General features: G+C 42.3%; 1 protein-coding gene across 1 annotated transcript; it reads left to right on the top strand.

The window, feature by feature from the left end:
• The first annotated feature begins 467 nt into the window (after nt 1-467).
• On the top strand, nt 468-26092 carry LOC123745802 (cephalotocin receptor 1). Its single transcript, XM_045726803.2, has 3 exons — nt 468-1658; nt 20726-22120; nt 23934-26092. Exons 2-3 carry the CDS (start codon nt 20824-20826, stop codon nt 24215-24217), a joined length of 1581 nt encoding a protein of 526 aa, XP_045582759.2. The 5' UTR covers nt 468-1658; nt 20726-20823; the 3' UTR covers nt 24218-26092.
• The last annotated feature ends 1853 nt before the right edge of the window (nt 26093-27945 follow it).

Raw genomic sequence — 27945 nt, 5'->3', positions numbered from 1 at the left:
CGATATTCTGATGCAGGTCGGAGTTCAATCCCTGACCGTCCAAGTGGTTGGACATGATTCCTTTCTCCAGTTCCATCCCAAATCCTTATCCTGATCCCTTCCCAGTGCTATATAGGCGTAATTGCTTTGTGCTTTCCCCTCATAAGTCCTTGCTAGAGAGAGAGAGAGAGAGAGAGAGAGAGAGAGAGAGAGAGAGAGAGAGAGAGAGAGAGAGAGAGAGAGAGAGAGAGAGAGAGAGAGAGAGAGAGAGGGAGAGAGAGAGAGAGAGAGAGAGAGAGATTAAGAATAACTAGCAGGCAATAGATCAAGGGACATAGAGAAGGGAACCGAGAAAGATACAATTGCAAGGGAGTGATGGAGCGCAGCAGAGAGAGGGGAAGAGATGAAAGTGAGAGGAAGAGAGAGGGGAGGGAGAGGGGAAGGAGTGAGAGTAGGGAGAGGAGCCGCCAGTCGGTGTGTTAGTGGGCTGGAGTCTGGACGTGCTTCGCGACCTCTCTCACTGTAGCGCGGTGTAGTGTCCCCTCACTTCACTCGCCTCTCCCTTCCTCTCACCTATCTCACTCTCCCCTCACCTGCCTCACGGCGCCCCCTCACTTCCTAAACTCTCACACACGAAGAAAACCGATCGTGTCAACGAGGAACAGTTACAACAAACTCTAATTATCTTAACTTTCTAAACCAACCAAAAACTTACTTACGTTGCCAAAACGAATCATCGAGCGCATACCTTTTTCGACCTCCTGTGACTCGTAGAGAGAGAGAGAGAGAGAGAGAGAGAGAGAGAGAGAGAGAGAGAGAGAGAGAGAGAGAGAGAGAGAGAGAGAGAGAGAAACATATACCTCACATAACCTCCATATCGTCAAGTGACCCGTACGATAAATGCCTCTAAATAAGGGGAAAAACAATGAAACGAATCTATTATAACCCCGAAGAAAATTAAAACCAAATCGCCCATTCATCGCTACCATGACACCGGAAGCTCGTGTATGTGATGTCCAGGAAGAGGAAGTCTTTAGTAATGGTTGAAAGGAAACTGCATTAGCCAAAAGGCTTGCGTTTGTGCGTGTGTGCGCGTGTGTGAGTGTGTGTGATATCTTCAGCTCCATCTTCACGGGACAGCTGCTTGTCCCCCTGACACTTGTGGAGTCATCAACACCCGTGGGACAATAACACCAGCTACCAACACCTGCGTTATACTAGGAGGAGCAGTCAACACCCGTCGTACATCCGCGGGGTTCACCAAACACCTACGGGATACTAGCAAGGTCCGTCATCAACATCTGTGGAACTCTGACGGTGTTCTCCAGCACCTGTGGAACACTGACGGTGTTCTCCAACATCTGTGGAACACTGACGGTGTTCTCCAACACCTGTGGAACACTGACGGTGTTCTCCAACATCTGTGGAACACTGACGGTGTTCTCCAACATCTGTGGAACACTGACGGTGTTCTCCAACATCTGTGGAACACTGACGGTGTTCTCCAACATCTGCGGAACACTGACGGTGTTCTCCAACATCTGTGGAACACTGACGGTGTTCTCCAACATCTGCGGAACACCGACAGTGTTCTCCAACATCTGTGGAACACTAGCGCCTCTTGGGACATCACCTGGAACTACTAAGTCACGTGTTCTTCATCACCATGTGTTCTCACAGTAGGTTTTATACGTTCTTCTAAAAATCTTATGAGTGGGGCCTTTGACGATTCGTATAATTAGAAAGAAAAAATAATTTATGTTCATGTCAGCGCACACACACGTGTACGTGAGTGTGTGTGTACATATACACACACACACGTACAAATATCCCCTTCATACACAGGCAAACGTATATTCATACACACATACAAAAAGGTTTTAAACGCCTCTCTACATACATACACACACACAAGCACACATGCGTGTACACACACACACACACACACACACGCACGCACACACACACACGCTTTCATGAACCCACACCAATGTCTTAAAAAAAAAGAAAAAAAGAACACTAAAAAATTTACCAATATGACGTAGCACAAAAGCAGAATTGTGAGTTTTCTTTTTGGGTTATAAAAATTGTTTGTAGATTTAATAGTGAAATATCCTCTCACGGCAAGTTACCAACTAAATGATTTAAAATAATAATATTAATATTGAAAGATAGCTACCGTGGTCTAGAGAAAGAGTGGGAGAGAGAGAGAGAGAGAGAGAGAGAGAGAGAGAGAGAGAGAGAGAGAGAGAGAGAGAGAGAGAGAGAGAGAGCTGGATATACAGAACATCATTAAATACAGAGGACGGTCAGAAGGCTAGTTTCGTAACCATGAAATTTGTTAGAACGTTAGAAACACTGATTTCTCTGATTATATATATATATATATATATATATATATATATATATATATATATATATATATATATATATATATATATATATATATATATATATGTCGTACCTAGTAGCCAGAACTCACTTCTCAGCCTACTATGCAAGGCCCGATTTGCCTAATAAGCTAAGTTTTCATGAATTAATTGTTTTTCGACTATCTAACCTACCTAACCTAACCTAACTTTTTCGGCTACCTAACCCAACCTTACCGATAAAGATAGGTTAGGTTAGGTTAGGTAGGGTTGGTTAGGTTCGGTCATATATCTACGTTAATTTTAACTCCAATAAAAAAAAATTGACCTCATACATAATGAAATGGGTAGCTTTATCATTTCATACGAAAAAAATTAGAGAAAATATATTAATTCATGAAAACTTGGCTTATTAGGCAAATCGGGCCTTGCATTGTAGGCTGATAAGTGCGTTCTGGCTACTAGGTACGACATATATATATATATACATCTGGGGGATTGAAACAATTATCACACCATTTGTTCATAAAAACGAATATATATTAAATCACAACACTTACGTAGAAGTATTAATTAACATTTTTATGTAACGAAGCTGGACCACAATGAGACTCAGAAATATTCTGTAATGTCTGTAATGCATTTCCTGTAATACAATCGATTTTGTCGTCGCCTGAATACAGCAAACAGGATGTGAAGCATTACTGGGGTTTCTCTCTAAAAGTGAAGCGAAAGCAAAAATATATAAATGAAAAAACACGAAGTTCAACGTAAATTATTTTCAAAGAAGCAGGAGAAAAGCCTTTAATCCAGGGGATCTGAACCTCTCCCAGGCATAAACAAGGATCACTGGAGCGAGTTTAATATATCTATAGATATATTATTTTTAACCCTGTACATTATATCATACAATTCATCAATCTGGGAGCCCCCGTATGGAGCGAACAGCCAATTTAAAAGGATTAAATAATTAACAAAAAATAACTGGATAAAAAATATAAACGAAATAAAAACACATGCAAGGGAAAAATTATATAAACGAAATAAAAATAACCGAGAGAAGATTATATATAAACTGAAAGCGGGAAAATAATTTAAATTAAAGTAGTGAAGCAAGGAAAACTCTGAACACATTGAACACCAGCAGGTGTTCTTGACTACCTGACAGCCTCGTGCACAAGATGGAAACATTGTCGGGTCGAACTTTGAGTCTTGGGTTCGAGGTCTCTTCTTTGGCGACAGTGTACAGCTTTGACAGGTCTAGTTGTCGTTCTGCGTACAGTGATGCACAGCTGTTCTGTGGTGTACAGCTGTCGTTCTGTGGTGGTGTACAGTGATACACAGCTGTCGTTCTGTGGTGTACAGTGATACACAGCTATCGTTCTGTGGTGTACAGTGATACACAGCTGTCGTTCTGTGGTGGTGTGCAGTGATACACAGCTGTCGTTCTGTGGTGGTGTACAGTGATACACAGCTGTCGTTCTGTGGTGGTGTACAGTGATACACAGCGGTCCTGTGTTGTGAACACCAATGTACAACCTCGTACATAGAAGCCAGCTGTGCAACCCCTCGTCATAAACAGCTCGGTACATAGACACTGATTTTCACTGCAACACAGTCAACAGTTACACGAATCCTTCACTGCATTGTTCCACACAACCAATCACTAAATATTTGCTCCGACCTTAATGAATCGAGTTTTACAAAGTGCGATTAGCTAAAAAAATTAATTTTACGAGTGCAATAGTTAAAAAAATGAACAATTTGGAGAGTCAGCTTCGTAATGGACTACCCAGCAGCTGCGAGCCGCGGTCGGTACTCTATTATACAGCTGCATTATACAACAATGCCTATATACACGCATGCATTTCCTAGCTCAACGGACTGGAAACAGGAATGCATGTTATTGTAAACAAATGAATCTAGTTTAGGACTTGTTGGGTGGTGGGTGTTCGATCCCCAATGGTCCAAAGTGATTGGACACCGTTTCATTACTTCATCCTTATATCCCATCTCCTATCCCGCCTTCATATCCTATAACTGTTATCCCGTCCTGATATCTCTCCCGAGTGCTGTGTAGTGATAATGGCTTTGCGCGCTATCCTGATAATTATTAATTATCTAATTGGTTAGTGTTGTTATACGTGTGAAGTCAGATAATGATTGAATGCCCCCTGGCGATTGGCTGATCGTCTGGAAGCAGAGAGGTGATTGGTCGACTGGAACCAGAGGGGTTAATTGGTCGACTGGAACCACAGAAGTGATTGGAACGTAGCCGTGATTGGTTGATTGGAACCAATGGTGATAAGTTTATTAGTTTACTCTCAACAACACACATTTCTATGCTGCGTGTCACACACATACATATTTGTATGGTCCATCAAAGCCTGGTTAAAGTTTCTGTGTGTATATATATATATATATATATATATATATATATATATATGTCGTACCTAATAGCCAGAACGCACTTCTCAGCCAACTATGCATGGCCCAATTTGCCTAATAGGCCAAGTTTTCATGAATTAATGTTTTTTCGACTACCTAACCTACCTAACCTAACCTAACCTAACTTTTTCTGCTACCTAACCTAACCTAACCGATAGAGATAGGTTAGGTTAGGTTAGGTAGGGTTGGTTAGGTTCGGTCATATATCTACGTTAATTTTAACTACAATAAAAAAAAATTGACCTCATACATAATGAAATGGGTAGCTTTATCATTTCATAAGAAAAAAATTAGAAAAAATATATTAATTCAGGAAAACTTGGCTTATTAGGCAAATCGGGCCCTGCATAGTAGGCTGAGAAGTGCGTTCTGGCTATTAGGTACGACATATATATATATATATATATATATATATATATATATATATATATGTCGTACCTAGTAGCCAGAACTCACTTCTCAGCCTACTATGCAATGCCCGATTTGCCTAATAAGCCAAGTTTTCATGAATTAATATATTTTCTCTATTTTTTTTCTTATGAAATGATAAAGCTACCCATTTCATTATGTATGAGGTCAATTTTTTTTATTGGAGTTAAAATTAACGTAGATATATGACCGAACCTAACCAGCCCTACCTAACCTAACCTATCTTAATATGTTAGGTTAGGTTAGGTAGCTGAAAAAGGTAAGTTAGGTTAGGTAGGTTTGGTAGTCGAAAAAACATTAATTCATGAAAACTTTTCTTATTAGGCAAATTGGGCCTTGCATAGTAGGCTGACAAGTGCGTTCTGGCTACTTGGTACGACATATATATATATATATATATATATATATATATATATATACACAAAAACTTTAACCAGGCTTTGATGGACCAGACAAATATATATGTGTGACACAAAAATCGTCAAATTTATATCAAATGGGAAAAATTGATGTCACGAGGGTAACGGTTTTAACGAACCTTCACAGAATCACTCACTCATTTTTAAAAATGGATCCAAAATGGAGCATTTGTGTGTTTGAATTCTGAAAACAAAAAAATTTAGCCAGCACTGAATAAAAATTGATATAGGAATCATAATTTTTTTGCCATTAATTTGCAAAAAAAAAATTAGCCTCGTGAGCAGTGTGTTGAGATTGAGGGCGTTTCTAAGTACGTTCACGTTCTGACATACTTAATACACCGTAATTTTGACGATATCGTCAAAATGCGTCGAAATCTCGGTGCTTTAGTGAAATTTAAACCACCGCAATATTGACGCTTGCTCGACTAATGAGCATCGGGCCAGCTAGGCTACAGGAGATGGTATTAACCAGCTGTGTTCGTATGCTTCTGTTTTAAACACGTATAACACTTAAAAATTGACGTTTATCAAGATCAGACTATCACCAAATACCTCAAGCTCACGAAGAAGTACAAACTCCCACAAAATGGGTTCAAAAAAATAATTTTTAAATTATTAAAATAAAAAAACAGCAAGATTAAACTTCCTACAATATAAATTGAAACTTTATCTCTAGTGCCTCTACGAACAAAATTTGAAACCCTAAACCTTTTTAAAGAAGAGTTCACAGCCTCCATTGTGCCTAAGAAGTGGTATTGAAGATTTGTCAATTATAAAATATAACCTCTCATGGTTAAAAATATATATACTCCCTTATTGATATATTGAGAATCGCCAAAAACAAGAAATATTAAACCATTAAAGCCGTTTTTTCCAAGTAAAAACTTTGAATATCCAAAATGTGTTATATAAGTAACACATTATTAAACTCATGCTTCTCTATATCTCAAAAATCTCCGAAGCTTCCATTAGAGGCCTCTAAGTCTTTCAGATGATTTTACAAAATTGGTTAAAAGTTTCTCAAGTGTTCTTATTAATAAAAATTAATGTAAATATTTATATTGTGCGTCTGGCAGCGCGGGGACACACTAGCACGCCCCACGAATACACGTCTGGCAGCACGGAGACACACTAGCACGCCCCGCCACCCCACAAACACACGTCTGGCAGCGCGGAGACACACTAGCACGCCCCCACAAATACACGTCTGGCAGCGCGGAGACACGCTAGCACGCCCCGCCACCCCACAAACACACGTCTGGCAGCGCGGAGACACGCTAGCACGCCCCACGACCCCACAAATACACGTCTGGCAGCGCGGAGACACACTAGCACGCCCCGCCACCCCACAACCACACGTCTGGCAGCGCGGAGAGACACTAGCACGTCCCGCTACCCCACAAACACACGTCTGGCAGCGCGGAGAGACATTAGCACGTCCCGCTACCCCACAAACACACGTCTGGCAGCGCGGACACACACTAGCACGCCTCGCGACCCCAAAATACGCGTTTGGCAGCGCGAGACACCTGCCACCCCAAAAAAGTTCGACTGGACGTTATCGGCGTGATTTACTGAAGAGCGCTGAGAAATTTACTTCACATGCCAATAACAGACGACCGTTGCAGTCGTTAGGCTGTGAATGATGTAAACAAAAATGGTTTTAGCGACGAGTAGGGATCAGGAGCCACTCGTTTTGCTGAAAAACACCCATTCCTGCATCAGTATAATCTTTGCGAGCAGCGGCGTCTAACAGCCTAGTCCATCAGACCATCAACCAGGAGGCCTGGTCAGAGACCGGGCCACGGGGACACTGATCCCCGGAGCTAGCACCAGATAAACAATGCCATATGTGAGGGAATGGAACTATCAGGAGAAAGCGTCAAGCCATTGCGACTATATACCTCTTGGAAGGGGTCAGGATAAGGATTTGGGATGGGGAGTGGGGGAAGGAATGGTTATCTTGAGATGATTTCGGGGCTTTTAATGTCCCCGCGGCCCGGTCCTCGACCAAGCCTCCACCCCCAGAAAGCAGCCTATGACAGCTGACTAACTTCCAGGTACCTATTTATGGTGCCCAACCACTTCCTTTTAAAAACATAACATTAAGATATTGACAGTTGGCGAGAAGGCAGGCACACAAAGGTCATAGAGGGAATATACGCCCAAATGAGAGTCAACAAGAGTTCCCGTATCAAATAATAGAACCAGTAGAACGAGATCTAAATGAACGAGAACCAGATGATCGAGAACCAGGGGGAACACGAATCAGGGGAATGTGAATCAGGGGGAAACCTCGAACCAGCGGGACGCGAACCAGCCACAATTTTAAACATAGACAAATACAGTCTTAAGCAAACGCATACAGATTACAAATTCATGGAAAAATATATTAAACATACAGGACAATACACCGACACACACACACATATGAGACCTTAAACTCACACACGAACACCAACATAAAGAGACAGACATACACACACAAAATATAAAAAAGCCCTGAACGGGGAGAAATACTCATACACACACAAAAGCTAGACATACAAAAGCATACACGAAAGCAAATACCCACAAGAATTTCCTGGATATGCCTGAAGAGGTCCAGTATCTCTGTAGGGACTGCGATAGGGACAGGACGCCGGCGGTTTGTCCAAGGTCCCCCTCCCCTCAAACAGTCACGCATGCTAATACAGGCACGCATGCCGACAAATACAGTCATGCTTGCCGACAAATACAGGTCAAGCATGCCGACAAATAGTCATGAATACCGATAAAAAAACTAATATAAAAAAATAAATACCCCCAAAAACACCCCAGACGTAATGGGGGCCAAGAGCTAATTACTTTATCTGAAATCATTAACATAATTATCTAATTATCGAATATAAGCCTAATATTGCAGTTTGTAAGTCACGTTGTAATTGCCATCAGCAACAGTTTAATTAACCCATTTTTCTAAGTCTCAAACCACCGGCGTTCTTCTTCACCTCACAACGGAGGGTTCCAGGTTCGATCACCAGCCGGGATAGAAGCAGTTGGGCACGTTTCCTTGCACCTAATGCTCCTGTTCATCTAGCGGTAGATAGGTACCTAGGAGTTAGTTAACTGTTGTGGGATTGCATTCTGGGAAAGGTCAGTAATTGACCTGGATAGGCTAAAACTTCTCTGGGAGGCCAAACTCCCAGGTACCTATTTACTGTTAACAGCCAAAACATCTTTCCCTGCCCGGGTATCGAACCTGGGACCCATGTTCCGTGAGCTAGCTGCGGTAATCACTACGCCACAGGTGAGCACAAAATGTCGTGATCGTTCCATGAACATCACAGAATGTGATGTTCTTATAAACTTGTTCTCATAAACTTACCTCAAATTTTAAATATATTACATAAATCCATTTGGCCTTTTTCCATAACCCTGGTCTTAAGGGTTTCAAATATCTAGACATATATGACATATTTAAACCAAAAATGTTAAAATATTTACTGAAATTGTAACATATTTTCTGAAATGTACATATATATGACGTATTTAAAACACAATTGCTAAACTATTCGCTAAAATGTAGCCTTCCGCTAAAGCATTCGCTTCCTGTCTATGTGTCAAAAGCGTAATATGTCCAACAGACACAACAAAACTAAACTAAATTAATCTGTCGCAAATTGTGAGTCCTTTACACGAAAAAAAACATAAAAATCTGTTTCACAATAACATAAAGCGCTCTAGTTTAAAATGCTTAATCCCGCTTTTCAATTTTGTAAAGTTTCGGCTCAAAAGTTACATTTAAATTTTGGGCCGAAATTTTTGTTCAACTAGCGTTTGAGGAATTTTAGAATGTAATTAAGCTGTCGTATGGCGGATATGTCCCACTGGACGTCTTTTACCAGTGACCTTGTTGTTGTTGTTTAAGGTTCAGCTACTCGGAACAAAAGTTCCAAGTAGCACGGGCTATGGCGAACCCGTAGTGGACTTACCTAATACAAGAACGGGGCTGTGCCTGGAGAGGTCGTGAGCTGCCACTACACTCCCTTACATCTCACACCCTCTCACCTTCCCTCACAATGCTCTAGTTTAAATATAGTTTAACCATTAAGATTTTTAAGAGTTATTCATGCCCGTGTCACCTCTTGGATAGCCTAATCTTCATAAGTCACTAAGATTTAAACAGTATGAATAGTGACTCGTATATATCCATTGAAATTAATTTACCTCCACACAGGATGTTAACTAATTCAATGTGTGCTGATTTAGGATGAATACCGAGCATAGATGAGATCACATTAAGTGAGATTTGTACTTATTATTCATCGGAGAACCAGCACCAGAACTCAACAACCACCACCACCACCATCTCCCTCAGAATCATCACCAGCATCATTGTGCTTATAACAACTATCGATACATAATTATATGATCAAGTCTTTTTTTTTACATTTTGTGAATGCTTTTTTGCCTTCATCATCATTCAATGAATGACAAATGAGTCAATTAGTGCATTCACCCATATACGACATTTTAATTCATATTAATAATATTTTTCCATTCCCATTGCGGTTTACTAATTAGCAAAGTAAATGCTTGTATATGGTACATAAGGCTAACTGAGGGACCTTAATTTTTGTAAACTCAATATCTATGAACACGCAATGTTTACTGATGGATAAAAATTATGTATAATTAGTGTTTTGTTTTAAATATTATAAATTCAATATAACTAACATTTAAATGATTAAATCTTATAAATGAAATAATATAAGACATTTAAATAAAATAAAATGTATAATTTAAATTTGTTATAATTTAATATAATTTTATAATTAAAATATATTTAATATAATTTTACAGTTAAAATGCATTTAATATAATTTTATAATTTAAATGTATTTTATACAATTTTACAGTTAAAATGCATTTAATATAAGTTTATAATTAAAATGTATTTAATATAATTTCATAATTAAAATGTATTTAATATAATTTCATAATTAAACTGTATTAATTAATACGGATGATTCAGTGGAGAATTTGAAAGTAAAAAAAAGTACGATACATCAAATGGAAGGAGTGCCTCACAAGCCCCCCTTGAAAATAGAAGGAAAAGAGAAGATAATTATAAAGAGAAAGAGTTAATGGGGACCATAATCTGAGCTATGAGGTCGGAGGGAAAAGAACGCGAAAGAGCCGCCGAGAATTGAAGGCGTCCGTCGACCAAGGAATCCATCAACTAGATGAGAGGTGACAACAGAGTCAATCAGAACTCTCTTTATTCTGACAGTTTCACACGAAACGTTCTTCTTCATATTTCCAACTAATGCTGTTCGGTTCCTTTAGCTATCTTTCCTCCACATTCTTGATTATTCCATCTATACTATAGAGGTTGCACTAAGATACTATAGATTCTATAGTATCTTAGTGCAACATTTCAGTGCGTGATGGAATTAGATGTTATTGAAGATTATCGTACCAAAGGCACCAGTGTTAGGCTTTTGTTTTTTTTGTTTTATTCTTGTTCCTAATGCTACCTGGTCGAAAACATGAGGGTTCGTTCCTTATTATATATTTTAAGGTTGTAATTCATTTATCCATTATACTCCACATATCCGGATGTGACCAGTCGATAAGGTCCAAACCGACCACTTGGTTCGAAAGCCAATTTCTTGGGTCAAAGGAGAAAACTTTCATGAATATAGACGACACCCTCCTAGCGATGATAACAGATATCAATAGACTGATAAGACGTTGGTAAGGAATTTGGATATGAAGTGACGTGGGGGGAAGGGGAAGAGACGTGGTGGGTGGAGGCTGAAATGTGGGAGGGGAAGGAATGGTGCCCAACCACTTTGAGATTGAACTACAAGTGGTTAGAGTTTGATTGGGGATTGGGATTGAACGCCGACCTGCATGGAGCGAGACCATCCTGCCCAAGTAGTTGGACTGGAGAATATAGAATGAGTTATGATAGCAGGCGGCCTGTCCGCCTTGCTGACTCTCCTTTCATGATTCGAACATCACCAATATCTCGGATTAACAATGTTCCCGAGGGCTTCTATGACTGTTGCGGCGGCAATTACTATTAGGCACGTCAGTGGGACGGGTCAGAGACGGGAAGGGGGAAGGGGCAGGGGGGTTGACAGGGAGGACAAAGATTAGGGATGAGGGAATAGAATCATTAATGGCTATTAACTAATGACCAGGTCCCTTTTTAGCTCTCTGGAGTCCAGCTCGGAGAGCCATCGTGTGTGTGTACTGAGACACCAGTCATCTGTGATTCTTGCTGTTTGACAGAGGCATTGAGGCAAGTGCAGCCCATAGAGGGGTGTATGGGTTATCTTGAGATGATTTCGGGGCTTTTTAGTGTCCCCGCGGCCCGGTCCTCGACCAGGCCTCCACCCCCAGAAAGCAGCCCGTGACAGCTGACTAACACCCAGGTACCTATTTTACTGCTAGGTAACAGGGGCATAGGGTGAAAGAAACTCTGCCCATTGTTTCTCGCCGGCGCCTGGGATCGAACCCAGGACCATAGGATCACAAGTCCAGCGTGCTGTCCGCTCGGCTCCAGATGTGACTCTCTGGGGGCCACATCTGTTGTATGGGTGTATGTAGGCCACATCTGTTGCCTATACAAGTGCTGCATATAGCTCATTTTATCGCGGCTGAATGGACAGCGCTGTGGGGTCGTAGTCCTAAGGGTTCCGGGTTCGATTCTCGGCAGATGCAGAAACAAAATGGGCAGAGTTTCTCTCACCCTGATGAGCCTGTTCATCTAGCAGTAAATAGGTACCTGGGAGTTAGACAGCTGCTACGGGCTGCTTCCTGTGTGTGTGTGTGTGTGTAAGAGAAATATATGTAGTAGACATATTAGAGAAAAAAATAAATTGGATAGAAAGGCGGGGTCCATGAGCTAATAGCTCGACTCTGCAGAGCCAAATAGTAAATACGCGCGCACACGCATGCGGGAAAGCACACGCGTCATACGACAAAGAGTACTGGGAAGACGGGACACCACGAGCGTAGCTCTCATCCTGTAACTACACTTGGGTAATTACAAATATATTACAAAGACTTCAAACGTCAGAATAGTACGACCATAACGCAACAAGTACAAAGGGGGTGAGTGGGGCATAAAGTCTCTGACTTTATGCCCCACTACCCGCATAAAGTTACCTATACATACATTTACCGACGGTAGTCATCGGCTGCTCTCAAACTCCTCAATATTTAAAAAAAAACTTTTTTTTTTTTTTGCATACAGCTTATGCCGACAACAGTGTTTTTTATATATGAACAAAATATTTCGTGCTTGTTTAAATTTCATGGTGGGATTGAAGGGTTATGAGTTTTGTCTGGCTTGTTTGTTTGTGTGTGTGTGTGTGTGTGTGTGTGTGTGTGTGTGTGTGTGTGTGTGTGTGTGTGTGTGTGTGTGTGTGTGACTCAAATACTTTTCATTTGTTCACACTTTTTCATCCTGTATTTAGTTTACAGTAGCCCGGGACAAGAAGGTTTTTATACTTATGGATGCTGGCCTTCCTAGGTCGCCACCCCCACAAGAGTCTATTAACTCTCATTTACTGATAGGTGGACAGAGCCATCAGAAATGTGGCCCAAACCTATCGCCCAGCCATGGAATCGAACCAGGGACCTTTTGCTTGTGTACTGATCACTCCGCTAAGTGCATATCAGCCTTACCACTCCGCTGCAGTCGACGAGTCACAATAACGTGGCTAAAGTAAGTTGACCAGACCACACACTAGAAGGTGAAGGGACGACGACGTTTCGGTCCGTCCTGGACCATTCACAATCGACTTGAGAATGGTCCAGGACGGACCGAACCGTCGTCGTCCCTTCACCTTCTAGTGTGTGGTCTGGTCAACTTACCACTCCGCTAATACGTCACCAGTTAACTTGAGAGGGATTTAATCTTCCTGGTTTGTGGGTTACTGTCTAACTATACGTTCTGTCGATCTGTTTGCACTATCGCTCAGTGACTTCAGTGAGCGAGATGGGACTGACATCTAGCCATAGCCCTAACATGTGTATGTAACTCCAGCCGCTAGAAATTAAATTTGTGAATGTTGAGAAGGGGAAAAACAATATTTTTTGAAGGGTGACAAAATTTATAATCAAAGGTTAAATTATTTAAGGATCAAGTGATGCCATTCGTACCTGGCCTTTAAAATGAACTTTGTGAAATTTTGTGAAGTTCTTTATGCTGTGAAATTATCTTCAGACAAAACCAATTGGACATGTATAATACGTGTTTATACAGGCATTTAACTTATTATTTGTAATATACAATTTAGATTTTGTTCGTGAACCGTAAAATATATAATTGGTTTACATATGGTATTTACTCGTACCGGTGATTAGTACAATAAATATTATCTTGTAAATTAATTTACAGAATTATTGCAGGGATGGTATTTGTGTTGTCCAGAGCTGTATAGGCAGAACTGTGTTGCAGGAATGGCAGACATGTTCTCTTGCAATGTTGCGAGGCATTTCATTCTTGCATGGCAGGGGGAAAGATATTTTGTGGTATCGTTGCAAGAAACCACATTGGAGAGCCTCGTTAGTTACTATTGCAAGAGTCTGCAGTTACATGGTAGATTTACATCGTGTGTTCTCTTTATGTTGCAAAGTGTGTTGCGATTATTATTAATTCAATTATTGCCGTTATCTTATTATTAGAATAAGAACATAGGATAACACGCTCCCCCTTTAATACAGTAAAATTCAGCCACTTGCTGTAATCTGTCCTCAGGCAAGGCTCGTTAAAGCGGCGGCCGACCCCGAAAGATGCATTCATCAATTTTATTAACATGCTGTTAATTTAAAATTGAAATTTTCTAAAAAATATATATATCTAATATATGAGAATGCTTGACGAAAGTAGTCGGTCAGACACCTACGGCTAGTCTCACGGAACTTTGCAGGATGAGCGGCCTGGGTGACGCGCAGTACATAGGAGGGTCAGGAATATTCCTATATTTCCTTTTGCATTAAATGGCAAATTCCCCAAACTTCCAGTCTTACTAAATACAAAAATTCCATCTGCATTAAGACTCCTGTAGCTACCAAGCATAGTATATGTCAGTTAAGATGGAAGGTGGTACTCAGAAGATGAGAAGAGTGAGGGAGAGATAGTGAGAGAGAGGAGAGAGTGGGAAATTGGGAGAGGAGGAAATTGGGAAATAAGACCCATGCGCAGCCGGGTACCTCTCCTATTATTACAATATATTAGCACGTTGTGCCTATTTAGGTGTAGGTTAGCTTAGGTGTTTAGGTTCTGTTGGCGTTAATTTGCATTGTAAGTCAGTTGGCGAAGCAATTACAGACTTGCCATTCGAACAGAGGTTATCAGCGAAGCGCTGAGAAATATTCGAGAAACGTTTGAGCATCATCACTTGTGCTGGACGGTAGAGCGACGGTCTCGCGTCATGCAGGTCGGCGTTCAATCCCCGACCGTCCACAAATGGTTGGGCACCATTCCTTCCCCCCCCGTCTCATCCCAAATCCTTATCCTGACCCCTTCCCAGTGCTATATAGTCGTAATGACTTAGTGCTTTCCCCTTGAACATCATCAGTTGCTTGCAGCGTGTGTATTCATAATCCGAGGGTTTGACAGCCATTAACAAAGTCCAATTGCTCGTTAACCCAACAGCCAAACTTCTTGTTTATGAACTGAAAATGCTTTAAACACAAATCAAACTAATGAGATTCGAGCATCTCTCACGGCTTCACTGATAACTTGCTGAACGCTGGCCCGAACACAGTGCCACGTGAGCCACAGACGCAGTGCCAATCACCAGCAGTAATAGTGGAGTTGATCGAATTGTAGCGTGCTGCTACAGCATTTTGTTAACAGAAACAGTTCCCGGGGCGGCAGCTGGTTATTTAAGGTATTTCATGCAAGCAGAAGAGGCAGGGGAGGATAACTTATGCGAGCAGGGAAGGATAACTGAGACAAGCAGGGAAGGATAACTTATGCAAGCAGGGGAGGATAACTTATGCAAGCAGGGAAGGATAACTTGTGTGAGCAGGGAAGGATAACTTATGCAAGCAGGGAAGGATAACTTATGCAAGCAGGGGAGGATAACTTATGCAAGCAGGGTAGGATAACTGAGACAAGCAGGGAAGGATAACTTATGCAAACAGGGAAAGATAACTTATGCAAGCAGGGAAAGATAACTTATGCAAACAGGGTAGGATAGCTTATGCAAGCAGGGAAGGATAACTTATGCAAGCAGGGTAGGATAACTGAGACAAGCAGGGAAGGATAACTTATGCAAACAGGGTAGGATAACTTATGCAAGCAGGGAAAGATAACTTATGCAAGTCTGTCCAAGTTAAGAGGTCAGATGTTTGAGGCTAGCCTCACCCTAACTTTCCAAGATGACACATAGGGGGTATGGGAATGTCAATGGCCAGTCGCGGGTAGGCCCCAGCGCAGTGCCACAAGTCAACTATGCAGATGAAGCAAGGACAAATAACTCGTATAACCAAACGCAACATGAAAAAAATGGATAAACACCAAACTTTCATTCACAGGAAAAATGTATATATAAAACTAATTTTTTTGTTTATCTACATAACCATCTCTTACCCATAAGTTTCTTCCAAGTGTTAATGCGCCGTTTATACTCTTATCTTCCCTCCTCGCCTTCTATCTTACCGATGTTCTCCATTGTCCCCGACTAAGGTCCGTATCCTACGCCATTATTGTAATAGTATGTCATTTGTTTCCTGTGGCCAGCGTCTCCCTTGGTTGTCACAGGAATGACTTTTCTCTTCCACTCTCACGTCCTTTGACCTCCTTATTCTTGTTGTTTCTTGCTACTCTCTTTCTCTCCTCCATCTCCCATCCTCTCTCTGTCTCATCTTCCAGTCACTCTACTATGAATAGTTTAACAGCTCCCTAACCCCGTCCAGTAAACTTCCTTGCTTTATCCCCAGAAAAAGGCAATTTAGTAGCAGATCTTTCACCTAAAAATCTAGTATTTATATAGTCCCTCATTTAGGCCACAGACACCATAGTCACTAACACCTCTACATAGCTGCATATATCCCCCGTAGAAGGGAAGTGCAGTTGCATATACCCACCCCCCTTCCCACAGAGGCTGCAGATGTGCGCATGTTTGCAGAAGCTTCAGTAACAAACATACATCTGTAGAGGCTCATTTGTCCAGTATAAACAAAGGAAACTGGGTGGAGGTTAATGAGATCACTGATGATGCCCAATTAACACTTAACACAGACTGAGGCATTGAAAAAATGTAAAATAAGAAAGTAGTAGAGGAGAATATACACGACCAGTGAAAGCAATTTTTCAATCTAGTGAACTAATGATCTGCATATTGGCAGAAGTATAGGGTTTTAGATATACACGTATATAGCAAAAAATAGAAGTTTACGTAAATCAGGCCATATCGAAGGAAGAAATAGATGGTCAAGAAAGTAAGGGAAGCAAGATGAGTAAACAACACAAGAGGCCAGAAACCCAAACAGTCTAATCCTTTCGAACCCCAGCAATGCTTCTGGGGGTTGAAAAGAAGACCCCCAGACCTCACTTCTCGGAAATGGGTCAGCAGGAGAGACTTACCAACAAATCACCGCACTAACTACCCTTGGAACCAGACCAGTCAAAACATCCATCTCCAGTATAAGGCCGAAGCCTCCCGGTAGATATGAACACAAATGCAGATGAAATTACGAATAATGTGTGGGAATTACACGAATAAATTCAGAAAACTACCAGATCATCTGAAACCAGAAAACTACGCACACAGATCTGACGAGAATCAGTTTTTGCAGTCACATATCGAAGGGAGCGAGAGGGAAGAATCATGGGATTAAACTAAGGAGAGATTAAATGTCCTTACAGAAAAAGACAAGAAAGTCTGTGAAAGAAAACTTGGTAAGCGTTTTCAAGTCTATAAAACACAACCAGAGTTGAGACTGCGTATGACAGATGGAAAACAGATACAACACGTGTTAAAGCAACGAGGTACAGCATAGTCAAAGAAAAGTAAGTAAAGACGTACATGATTCAACTGTAGCAAAGAATACACGATAAGGGCTGCCAAACGAGGCTACAAGGAAATGTTTACACGCCACTAGCTCCCAATTCTCTTGGGAAAAACAACACAGCCTTTATACCAACATTTTCATAAACAAGATATCCAGGAAGCCATAAACTACAGACCAGCTTTGATAACGTACATTCTCACTAGACATTGCAGAACACAATCGGGAAGAAAATAACAGTGCTTACTGCGCAGTGGAGAACAAACCTGGCGTTAAAGAAGCCAAGTTATATCTAACAAACCCAACAGAGCTCTATGACAGGGTCACAAAGAGCTCCAGGAGAGGGTCACAAAGAGCTTCAGGAGAGGGTCACAAAGAGCTCCATGAGAGGGTCACCAAGACACAGCAGTATAAAGCTAGGTATTCTTTATATTCCGAGACTTCTGAAGATTCTTTTATACCGTTCCCTACAAGAGGCCAGTGTAAAGACTGGAGAAACCGGCTAGAATGACAAGAGGAATACAAGTCTGGTTAAGGGAGTACCTGCCAGACATGAGCCAGAGGATCACAGAGAGGGAATGAAATAATGGAGTAAGAGGTGTCTTATAAGAATTGGGTTTTATAAATTTGTTGTCCCTGATCTATGTCATTGACCAAGGGAGAAAAGCAAGATATTTCATGTAAATATTTCCAGATGAAGGAAAGCTGACGAGAGCAGTAAAGAATGAGTAGGATTGCAGGCTGCTGCAGGAGGGTATGGACAAGCTGCAGGAGTGAGCAGACACATAGCTGCAGGAGTGAGCAGACACATAGCTGCTAGGGGGGTTAGGAATACCAAAAGTAAAGGCATCATAAGAGAAATAAAGCAACAGGAATCAGGAGAAAGAGAGAGAGAGAGAGAGAGAGAGAGAGAGAGAGAGAGAGAGAGAGAGAGAGAGAGAGAGAGAGAGAGAGAGAGAGAGAGAGAGAGAGAGAGAGAGAGAGAGAGATATTTCGCAGTAATGGAAATACCAGCATTTGCATCAGAAGTACACAAAAGAAATAACATTAGGGACCCAAACAAAAGAATGGCTTAATACAAGCTTAAATAGAGCTTGTATGAAGCTGTATTGTATGCCTTTAGAGCCTAAATACACGGCCTCTTTTAAATAGAGGCCGTGTATAACGTCTTTCAAGACATTAACCTACATCAGACCAGTTCTTGAACACTTAAGCATTGGCATGGGACTTTCACCTTGTGAAGCACAAGAAAACCTAGATAACCTGAAGGTTTCCAACAAGTCTGAGGCTTGATATAAGATATAATTAAGGTTCAAAGATAGGTTCAGAGAGCTCAACCTAATAGCCTTAACAGAGAGAAGGATCAGAGTAGTTACGAACATCATGAACCCAATACCGAGGGAAGCATATAAGGAGAGCAACGGCAGTCTTTTTCAACTTGAGGGATAAGAGAAAATGGGTGAAAGTTGGAAACGAAGGAGTCAGAGACACAAGAAAATACTTGTATGTAGTTAGATGGTGAATGAAATGGAATGCACGGAAAGAAGTTTTGGAGGCTAACTCCATCCACACCTTCCAGATCACATGCGACAGTGTACAAGTCAAGAAATACAAGAATACCAAGTACCAACAGTTAGGTTGAGACCGGTCACCCCAAAAGCGCAATCTTGCACCTGTAGATATTGACAGATATAATCACCGATTGGTAAGCAGAGGCCACCACCACCCACACTAGCTGCAGACACAAACACAGACCCAATATATACACACACAGGTACAGATTTTACACTAATAACTATGTAGAGGCTGAAGTCATATATATATATTACCCTCACAGAGGCCACAGTCACATATAGCCCAGCAGAGGTTACAGTTGCCTGAAATAAATCCTCTCAGCGCCACGTAAAATACTCAATAAGAGACCTGGAGGCGTCTCGTGGCTGAGGGAGTTTTCAAGTCAGTCGCCGAGTGCTGGTGACAGAACACCCTACGCTTGTCCTCCCTGGCGGGTCTTCCCCCGCTGATATCTGCTGCTTTTCTCACGGGGCCAGGGACTGCCTGGAGGAGAAGAGGAAGGTGGGAAATATGGGGGACTTGAGGAAGAACTGAAGGAGGAGGTATAGCGGCACATGTAAGGAATCAGGATTAGACAGGAACTGGAGGAAGCAAGGGAAAAGTCTCATAAGAAAAAGGAGACAAGAGAGAGATGGTAAGAAACAGGGGACATTGAGTTCCAAAGGCATCATCTTAAGATTTCTCTGATTTATTCATTGTCTGGGGTTTTCTTCTCGATGTTTTTTTCTCTCCTGTGCAGATTCTCTAAGTCTGTGAGACTTTTTAGTGTCTACGAGAGCTTCCCCTTGTTAATAGGTTGCTACAACATGACTACGTTCACGACTCTTACCATTTATTGTCCTGTGTCTTCTCCACCTTCACATCATTTAATAAATATGGTGGCATCTAAAACTTTATTGTTAATGGATGAATTTCGTAATTGCAGTCAGTACACATACTGACTGGGTTCAGTCAGTGTACTGATTGGGTTGATTGATTGGGTTGGGTTGGAACTGATTGGGTTCCTTCTCATCTCACAACCAGGAATTCCAGGCGGGATCGAAATGGATGGGCGCGTTTCCTATTACCTACTGCCTCTTGTTCACCTTGCAGTAAATAGGTACCCAGACGTTTGTGAGTATGTTGTGGGGTTGCATCTTGTGGGTGGGGGTCAGTAGTTCAACCTTGATGGGGGGGGGGGGAACTCAGTATAAATGTAACATTTATGTACATTGGCTGCCTGTCCCCCGAAACAATAATTAATTATTTATCCTCCAGTGCAATATATATTATGAGAGAGAGAGAGAGAGAGAGAGAGAGAGAGAGAGAGAGAGAGAGAGAGAGAGAGAGAGAGAGAGAGAGAGAGAGAGAGAGAGAGAGAGAGAGAGAGTGTGTGTGTGTGTTGGGCATTAGCCATCAAAGACAGATTCTCGACATTACACACAAATATTTCCATTGCCAAAGAATGTTTTTGTTAACAAATCCTTCATTTCTTTCCAGATCCGTCATGTGTGCTGGATCCACAGAATAATTGCCTACAGACTGGAGCAACTGATGATTAACTTGCATTAGGGAATCCAAGTTGGAAGCAAGTCAACATGGCCTGGCCCAGTACCAACACTGACCAGATCTCCACATCATGGTCTCTCCCTATCAAGTATCTCGACAGCAATTATACCACATCAGAGGAATGGCTGCTGACGACTAAGAGACACTGGAAGGTTGCCGCAGAGAGAGATGCTGGGGTTCTGGTGACAAACAGCAGCTATGACCTAGCCAGAGACGACTTGGGTCATGTCACGGAGAGTGTTCAGGTCTTGGTGCTGACTTCCAATGCCTCTGCCGCGGGGGATTCAACTCAGGCCAGCATACGGGACGAAACTCTAGTGGTCTGGGAGATTATTACACTTCTGGCCATTTTCGTACTGACGGTTTTGGGAAACGTGGTGGTGCTCTTCATGCTTCTGGTCCGCCATAAGAAACTGACGCGAATGTGTTACTTCATACTGAGCCTCTGCGTGTCTGACCTCATCACTGCCTTCTTCAACGTCCTGCCGCAGCTGGTGTGGGAGGTGACCTACAGGTTCCACGGAGGTGGTTTCCTCTGCAAGGCAGTCAAGTTCGGCCAGCTTCTGGGGCCTTACCTAAACTCCTACCTGCTGGTGATGACGGCCCTGGACCGCTACCAGGTGATCTGCTACCCGCTCTCCAACTGTGCCTGGACGCCCCGCAGATCCAAAAACATGATTTTTTTGGCCTGGGCGCTGGCTTTAGGGTCCTGCACCCCGCAGGTCTTTGTATTCAGTTACCAGGAAGTTGGCAACGGGTCTTGGGACTGTTGGGCCTCGTTCATCCCGCCTTGGGGTCCCAGAGCGTACGTCACCTGGTACGCTCTCTCGGTCTTCATAGTGCCTCTATTTTTCCTCGTGTTTGCATATTCGTGTATATGCCGGACGCTGTGGGTCAATTTCAAGCATAAACAGATGGACGAGCACACACACCACTGGCGGGACTCACGGAGGCCGCGGCTTCTGGTGCGCCTACGACCCCACAGACATCGATCAGAGAGCGAGATATCCACTTGCATCCACGATCCGCCGCCGCAGGAGAACATCGTGCCCCTCCTGAGAGCGCCGTCACACCTGGCAATACCCATGGTAGCGGTCCACAAGCCCGCCATGGTGAACGGGGTGAGCGCTCAGAGCCTGAGAGCGTCTCGCGGGATCACCAATCCTCGCTCTCACTCCATCAGGAGCATCAGTCGAGCCAAGATCAAGACGGTGAAGTTAACCATCACTGTTATCTTCTGCTACATTAGCTGTTCTGCACCCTTTATCTCCGTGCAGCTGTGGCACGTCTGGGACCCCAATGCTTCCACCAACCCCTTCTATAATGGTGAGCTGTGCGATGACATTCCTGCCTGCACCACCGAGTTTTAGCTCTTGGGCCCTACTTTCAAGTCACTGGTTGTCTACGTCAAGGACGCCTGTCCTGTTTCTCTATCGTATCGACTATTGAAATTATAAATGGAGTTTGCTTCTACAGCCTGATCATTTAGGCCATTCCATTTACCCACTAATATATTTAAAGAAAACTTTTTAAAATTATGAATAATCTGATTGTCAAGCTTTCCCCAATGTCCTCCTGTTCAGGTGGTATTCACTTTACAAGTATCCTCTTCGTTCACTGTCAATCACTGTCAATTCCCCTGAACATTTTGTCTATAATTTTTTCGTGTATAAAATTAAAAGAATGCTAAACGCGTTTTCGATCTAACTGTCGAAAACGCGTCGAACATTCTTATATTTTTTCAATGTGGTTTTTCCACTTACATATAAAAACTGGTTTAGTCAGAGCAAAGAAATCATTTTTTGTCAACTTGAGCTTAAGTTACAGTTTATTATCAAGTTAGAGTTCTCTCCCTTTAAATTCCCCAGAATATTTTTCATGTTTTCTCTGATGTCACTCAGTTTTGACTTTCTCTTTTCTTAACTTACAATCGCATCTTTTCAATACAGCTTTCACTTGGCCTTCAATTAACTTTCTCAACTTTTTATTCCTAAACTTTCTTAGATTTTAATATTTTCAGGCAAATTTCCCCCACCTACAAAAACGCTTTAGATAAAACTCCCTCTTGACGACAGAACTTTCTCCTGTTGAGAACTTTCTCGTGCTGAAAGTTCCCAGAAATTTGTCTTGGGATCAAATACATGATAAACTAGCCAGCCGCTGCCTGCTAGGCTCGAAGCAGGAAATCTGGCCAGGAAAATAGGAAGCGGATTTACATAATTTGGCAGTTTTGTAAAACGATTATGGGTAATATATCGCTGAAGGGAGTTACGGTATTTTGCAGGAGGGGTGTAAGGGGTTGACAGGAGGGGGGGGGGGTGTCAGGGCGATGGGGGGGTCAGGGTAGAGTGTTAGGACGGTGAAGTGTTGTGTGGTGGTGGTGTGTTTGGTGTGTGATGGTGTGTGGTGGTGTGGGGTGGTGTGGTGGTGTGTGGTGGTGTGTGGTTTGTATCTGTTTCGTGTGGTGACGATGGTTGTGTAGTGGTCCTAGAGTGGTGACTGTTAGACAATGATGGTATCGAACGTGGGATTAAAAAAAACAGTAGAACACCTAATTCCACATATGTGTAAAAGTTTTACGTTGTTGAAACTCGAGGACTCTGATATTTTCCATAACATGCAGGACATAGTTAACCCAATACACTGGTGTTATCGAACTGGTAAATCAGTACTCCACACCATAAGCTATACACTCTCCATAGCCACACCCTTGTCAGCCACACCCTCCCCCACAATGAGGGGTTATCTTGAGGTTATCTTGTGATGATTTCGGGGCTTTTTAGTGTCCCGACCAGGCCTCGACCCCCAGGAAGCAGCCCGTGACAGCTGACTAACACCCAGGTACCTATTTCACTGCTAGGAAACAGGGGCATAGGGTGAAAGAAACTCTGCCCATTGTTTCTCGCCGGCGCCTGGGATCGAACCCGGGACCACAGGATCACAAGTCCAGCGTGCTGTCCGATCGGCTCCCTTTACAGATTAACGTAACTAACTTCAAGGACAATGTACTAGATTTCTAATACAATATTATATACTAGCACTTGAGTTCATCACTTGGAGGCAAGATTAAAAATATCACAATAATACCTGTGGCTCCGTCTTAGCGAGATCTTAAGGCATTTCTTGTATTCTCCCGCAGGCGCAGCCTTCACTATCCTGACGCTGTTGTCCTCGTTAAACAGCGTCGTGAACCCCTGGATCTTCCTGGCCTTCAATGAGAACATGACCCAGCTCCTTCACAGCTTATGCACCTGCCGCTTCACCCTCCGGACGGGCCCCAGGCGCTCTCAGACCTTCAGGAGCTCCGACAGCAATAAAAATTTCCGCTTGACGGTGTTCACGACCACGGACGGAGACACGGCGGGTCACCGAGCCTCTATATCCCAGAGGCACACCGCCACCCACTACCACAGTTCGGACTGATGGTTCCTCTCAACCGCGGGCGTGGGACTTGGCGCCTCTACCCGCTCCTGCACGCCATACCGCAATGTTTATCATCATTTCTATCACGATATTTCATGCGTCTCGTTTGGTCTCAAATGTCTTATTGTTCCCCCTCTCTCCTCCCCTTTCCCCGTCGGGAGATAGACAATCAGAAACTATTAGTTGTAGGACTGATATAATCTCTGTTCTCTTGTGCTGTAGATTAACTCCTGTCGTGCAGTTTTGAGAAAGATTCATTTTCCCATTGTACAGGGCGGGGAAAGATGGTAGTGGATGTAAATCTATTGAAAATATCGGAGTGATAGAGCACGGTCTCAGGAGACAGGCTCTCAGGGGAGACTCGGTTAAAGATACATTCCCATGGGAAGCTGTCGCGGATACGCTCTCAGGGCCCAGCGTAAAAAGTACGTCCCTAGGGGACCCCACTTTAGATACTCCCAGCTGGGAGCAAGGACACGTTGATGACTTATTTCAAGAAAACGATTAATCATGTGCATGGCCCGACTATGCTACTGTGTGGACAGCTACTGTGTGTGAGACAGTGCGAGTTTAGACACTGTATTGCTCGCGATTGAGTTGAAGTGCTATTATACACGCCCGTGTTCCACACTGAGGGCTTTTGGTACATGGTCTCACGAGTCAGTGTATACTGTCGACCCGTCCATGATGTCGTAGGTGAAAGAATAACAAGACGTCAAGGTCACTATGGCTCGAGGGAGCGAAAGGTCAGGTACTCACCGAAGACGCTCAAGGGTGCTCAATGGTGCTCAAAGGGGGGCTCAAGGGGGATGAGCCCTCTGCGGAGACTGGTGACTCGACCCTTCGCTCTCTCACAACACTGGCTTAGGGAATGATGAAACCACTTCCTGTATAAAGAAAATGATGGAAGGGAGATTAAGTGTTTGTTATACGAGTTTGTTATAGATGGTGTATGGGGATAACACATGTGCCGTGTGTGTTTATATATATATATATATATATATATATATATATATATATATATATATATAGGAGATATATCATGTACTAGTGATAACGGAAGGGTTATATATTGTTGCCATTCTGGAATATAGAAAACATTATTAGTGTTTATGATCCAGAGGGATTTCCATGTACTGGCGATAATGGAGCAGATTATGTGTACTTTTATTAACAATCCTTCCAAGAAGACCCTCTGTACTGGCAAGATTACAATTCATCTTAATACTATAGAGATTTGCAAGTACTTGTAACATTGGGATGAAAGCAGTTTATCTTGTGGATATATGTTACATATACAATGATGCCAAGATCTACTTATATCAATAAATAAAACCACATTGGAATCTCAGTATAAATGTTTTTAGACCAAATTCCCCATTTTCATGGTAACATTTTCCACTAATTCATTATTTAGCCCGTTCCCTTGGTCACGACGTACAAAATACAAAGCCCTAACCTAACCAGGAACGTTCGAACCCTAGCAACCCCCCTAACCTATCGACGTATAGAAAACGTGAATATTTCTGAACTTTTGTCATAGTACTTCGTAATTTGTACGTTTGAGGACCATAACGTTCACAATTAGACGTAGGAATAAATAAATATAAAGAGAACGGGTTGCCTTATTTCTGCTCGACCACATCGAAAGTTTCAGATCAAGACTTACGTCCTGTTCGGATTCCTTGCACCCGTTCGAACACATCAAGAGATTCAGGTTAAGACTCCTAAGGTACTCACAGCACTCGGTACTTCCATTTAGCACTTCCATTTGATTTAGAAAACTTATCATAACTATTTAAATATATAATATATATATTTTTTATTAATACATTAGGTACATCTACATTTGTGCAGCTTCCCTAGACTGTATGAAGCGGGAGTACAGTACTTTTGTAATAATTTTAGTTGTACAATTGTAATAATTTATTTTAGTTGCATGCAATGATGTCACACTCGCAAGGGAGGACAAGCAGCCAGTGAGTTTATAGTACTTACATATAAGTACTTACCTATGAGTACTTACCTATGAGTGACTACAGGGGGGAAGTGTTTGTAATGACAGGCGACTATTGTGTTTACATTAGATCATAAAGAAGGAAGTGCATATTGTTGAAATAAATTTACCCTATACAGACTATTCTAAGCTTGTTAGAAAGTCCCTTGACCTCCACTAAGTCCCTTGCCCTCCATCAAGTCTTTATTTACATAAAATATGTAAATAGACGCTCTTTCATCCATCACATTATAACTAAAATTACCAAAGTTATTTTTATCCTAATCATTCTTTTCAACCCAAAATCTCTTTCAATTTCTCCTCCAAAAATATATATATATATATATTTCATAAACAAAATATACCAAATCATTATTTGTCTTCATCTTTCTTCACCAATTATATTCTTTATTCACTATCCTCACCTCACTCATCACCTTCATCGTTATCTCTGTCACAAGGCGGGACCAATCTGTGCAAGATTTCCATTCATCTTGTCAGTAATTGCTTGCAAAACAAGCAATTAGGCTCACAAGCTTAACCCAGCGTTCGGGGGCTTCCAGCGAGTCTTCCGGGTTGACGACCAAAGTGACTTGCCTGTATAGTCGCCCTCCGCGAGTCATGGTGAACCTTCACCCCTGCGCAGTAACTTGGAGGTTGAGTTTTAGACGCGGGGCCCCACTCTCAGACGGCGCAATATCCAGAGAGTGACGCTGAGTCTACGTCAACTCTTACTTGAACGTTGAATTTACGTTACTCTTGGATATTGTGTTGAATGGGATCCCACTACACACGACGTTAATATTTTTACGCATTTATTTATACGGTTACCTTGAGGTTACCTTGAGATGATTTCGAGGCTTTTTAGTGTCCCCGCGGCCCGGTCCTCGACCAGGCCTCCACCCCCAGGAAGCAGCCCGTGACAGCTGACTAACACCCAGGTACCTATTTTACTGCTAGGTAACAGGGACATAGGGTGAAAGAAACTCTGCTCATTGTTTCTCGCCGGCGCCTGGGATCGAACTCAGGACCACAGGCTCACAAGTCCAGCGTGCTGTCCGCTCGGCCGACCGGCTCCCCAGCGTGGTAACAGCGTTAATTTAATAATTGTGTATGCGAGTGGAAGATTGGCTTGTATGTAAGAATACCTTCTCCTACTCCAGTCGCACATGGCGTGCGGGGGAAGGGAGCCTTGAGGCATGCTATTTCAGGCAGTTCATATACCTTAGTGCCGTGGCACCCTCATCCGAATGGTCCCAATGTTGTTAGAAGAGCGCTCCAAGCACCTCACCTTTGAACAATACAGTAGTTGCAGACGAGGAGTCACAATAACTTGGCAGAAACACACATTCGACTTGAGAATGGTCCACGACGGACCGAAACGTCATCGTCCCTTCATTTTCTAGTGCGTGGATTGGTCAACATACTTCAGCCACGTTATTGTGACCCATCGCCTGCATACTGCTCCGGTAATTTTTTAGTCCTCAACAATAAGAGACATAATGGAATTTGGTGTTACTACTAATTCCTACTACTAATTATTATTACTACTAATTACTACTAATTAATAAGTTGTTACTACTAATAACGTTGGGGTGATTCCTCTGTAAGTACAGACAACACGAGGAAAAGCCGTGGCATCTACATAGAATTTTGATCTCTCCCAGTGAGGTGAGTGTGGCAGGATTTAACATCAATGGCAGAGTATTATATATATAATTATATTTTTTTA

This window comes from Procambarus clarkii, chromosome 88 (assembly GCF_040958095.1).
Source record: "Procambarus clarkii isolate CNS0578487 chromosome 88, FALCON_Pclarkii_2.0, whole genome shotgun sequence".
NCBI lineage: Eukaryota > Metazoa > Arthropoda > Malacostraca > Decapoda > Cambaridae > Procambarus > Procambarus clarkii.
This window is presented reverse-complemented; position numbering and strand designations above follow the sequence as displayed.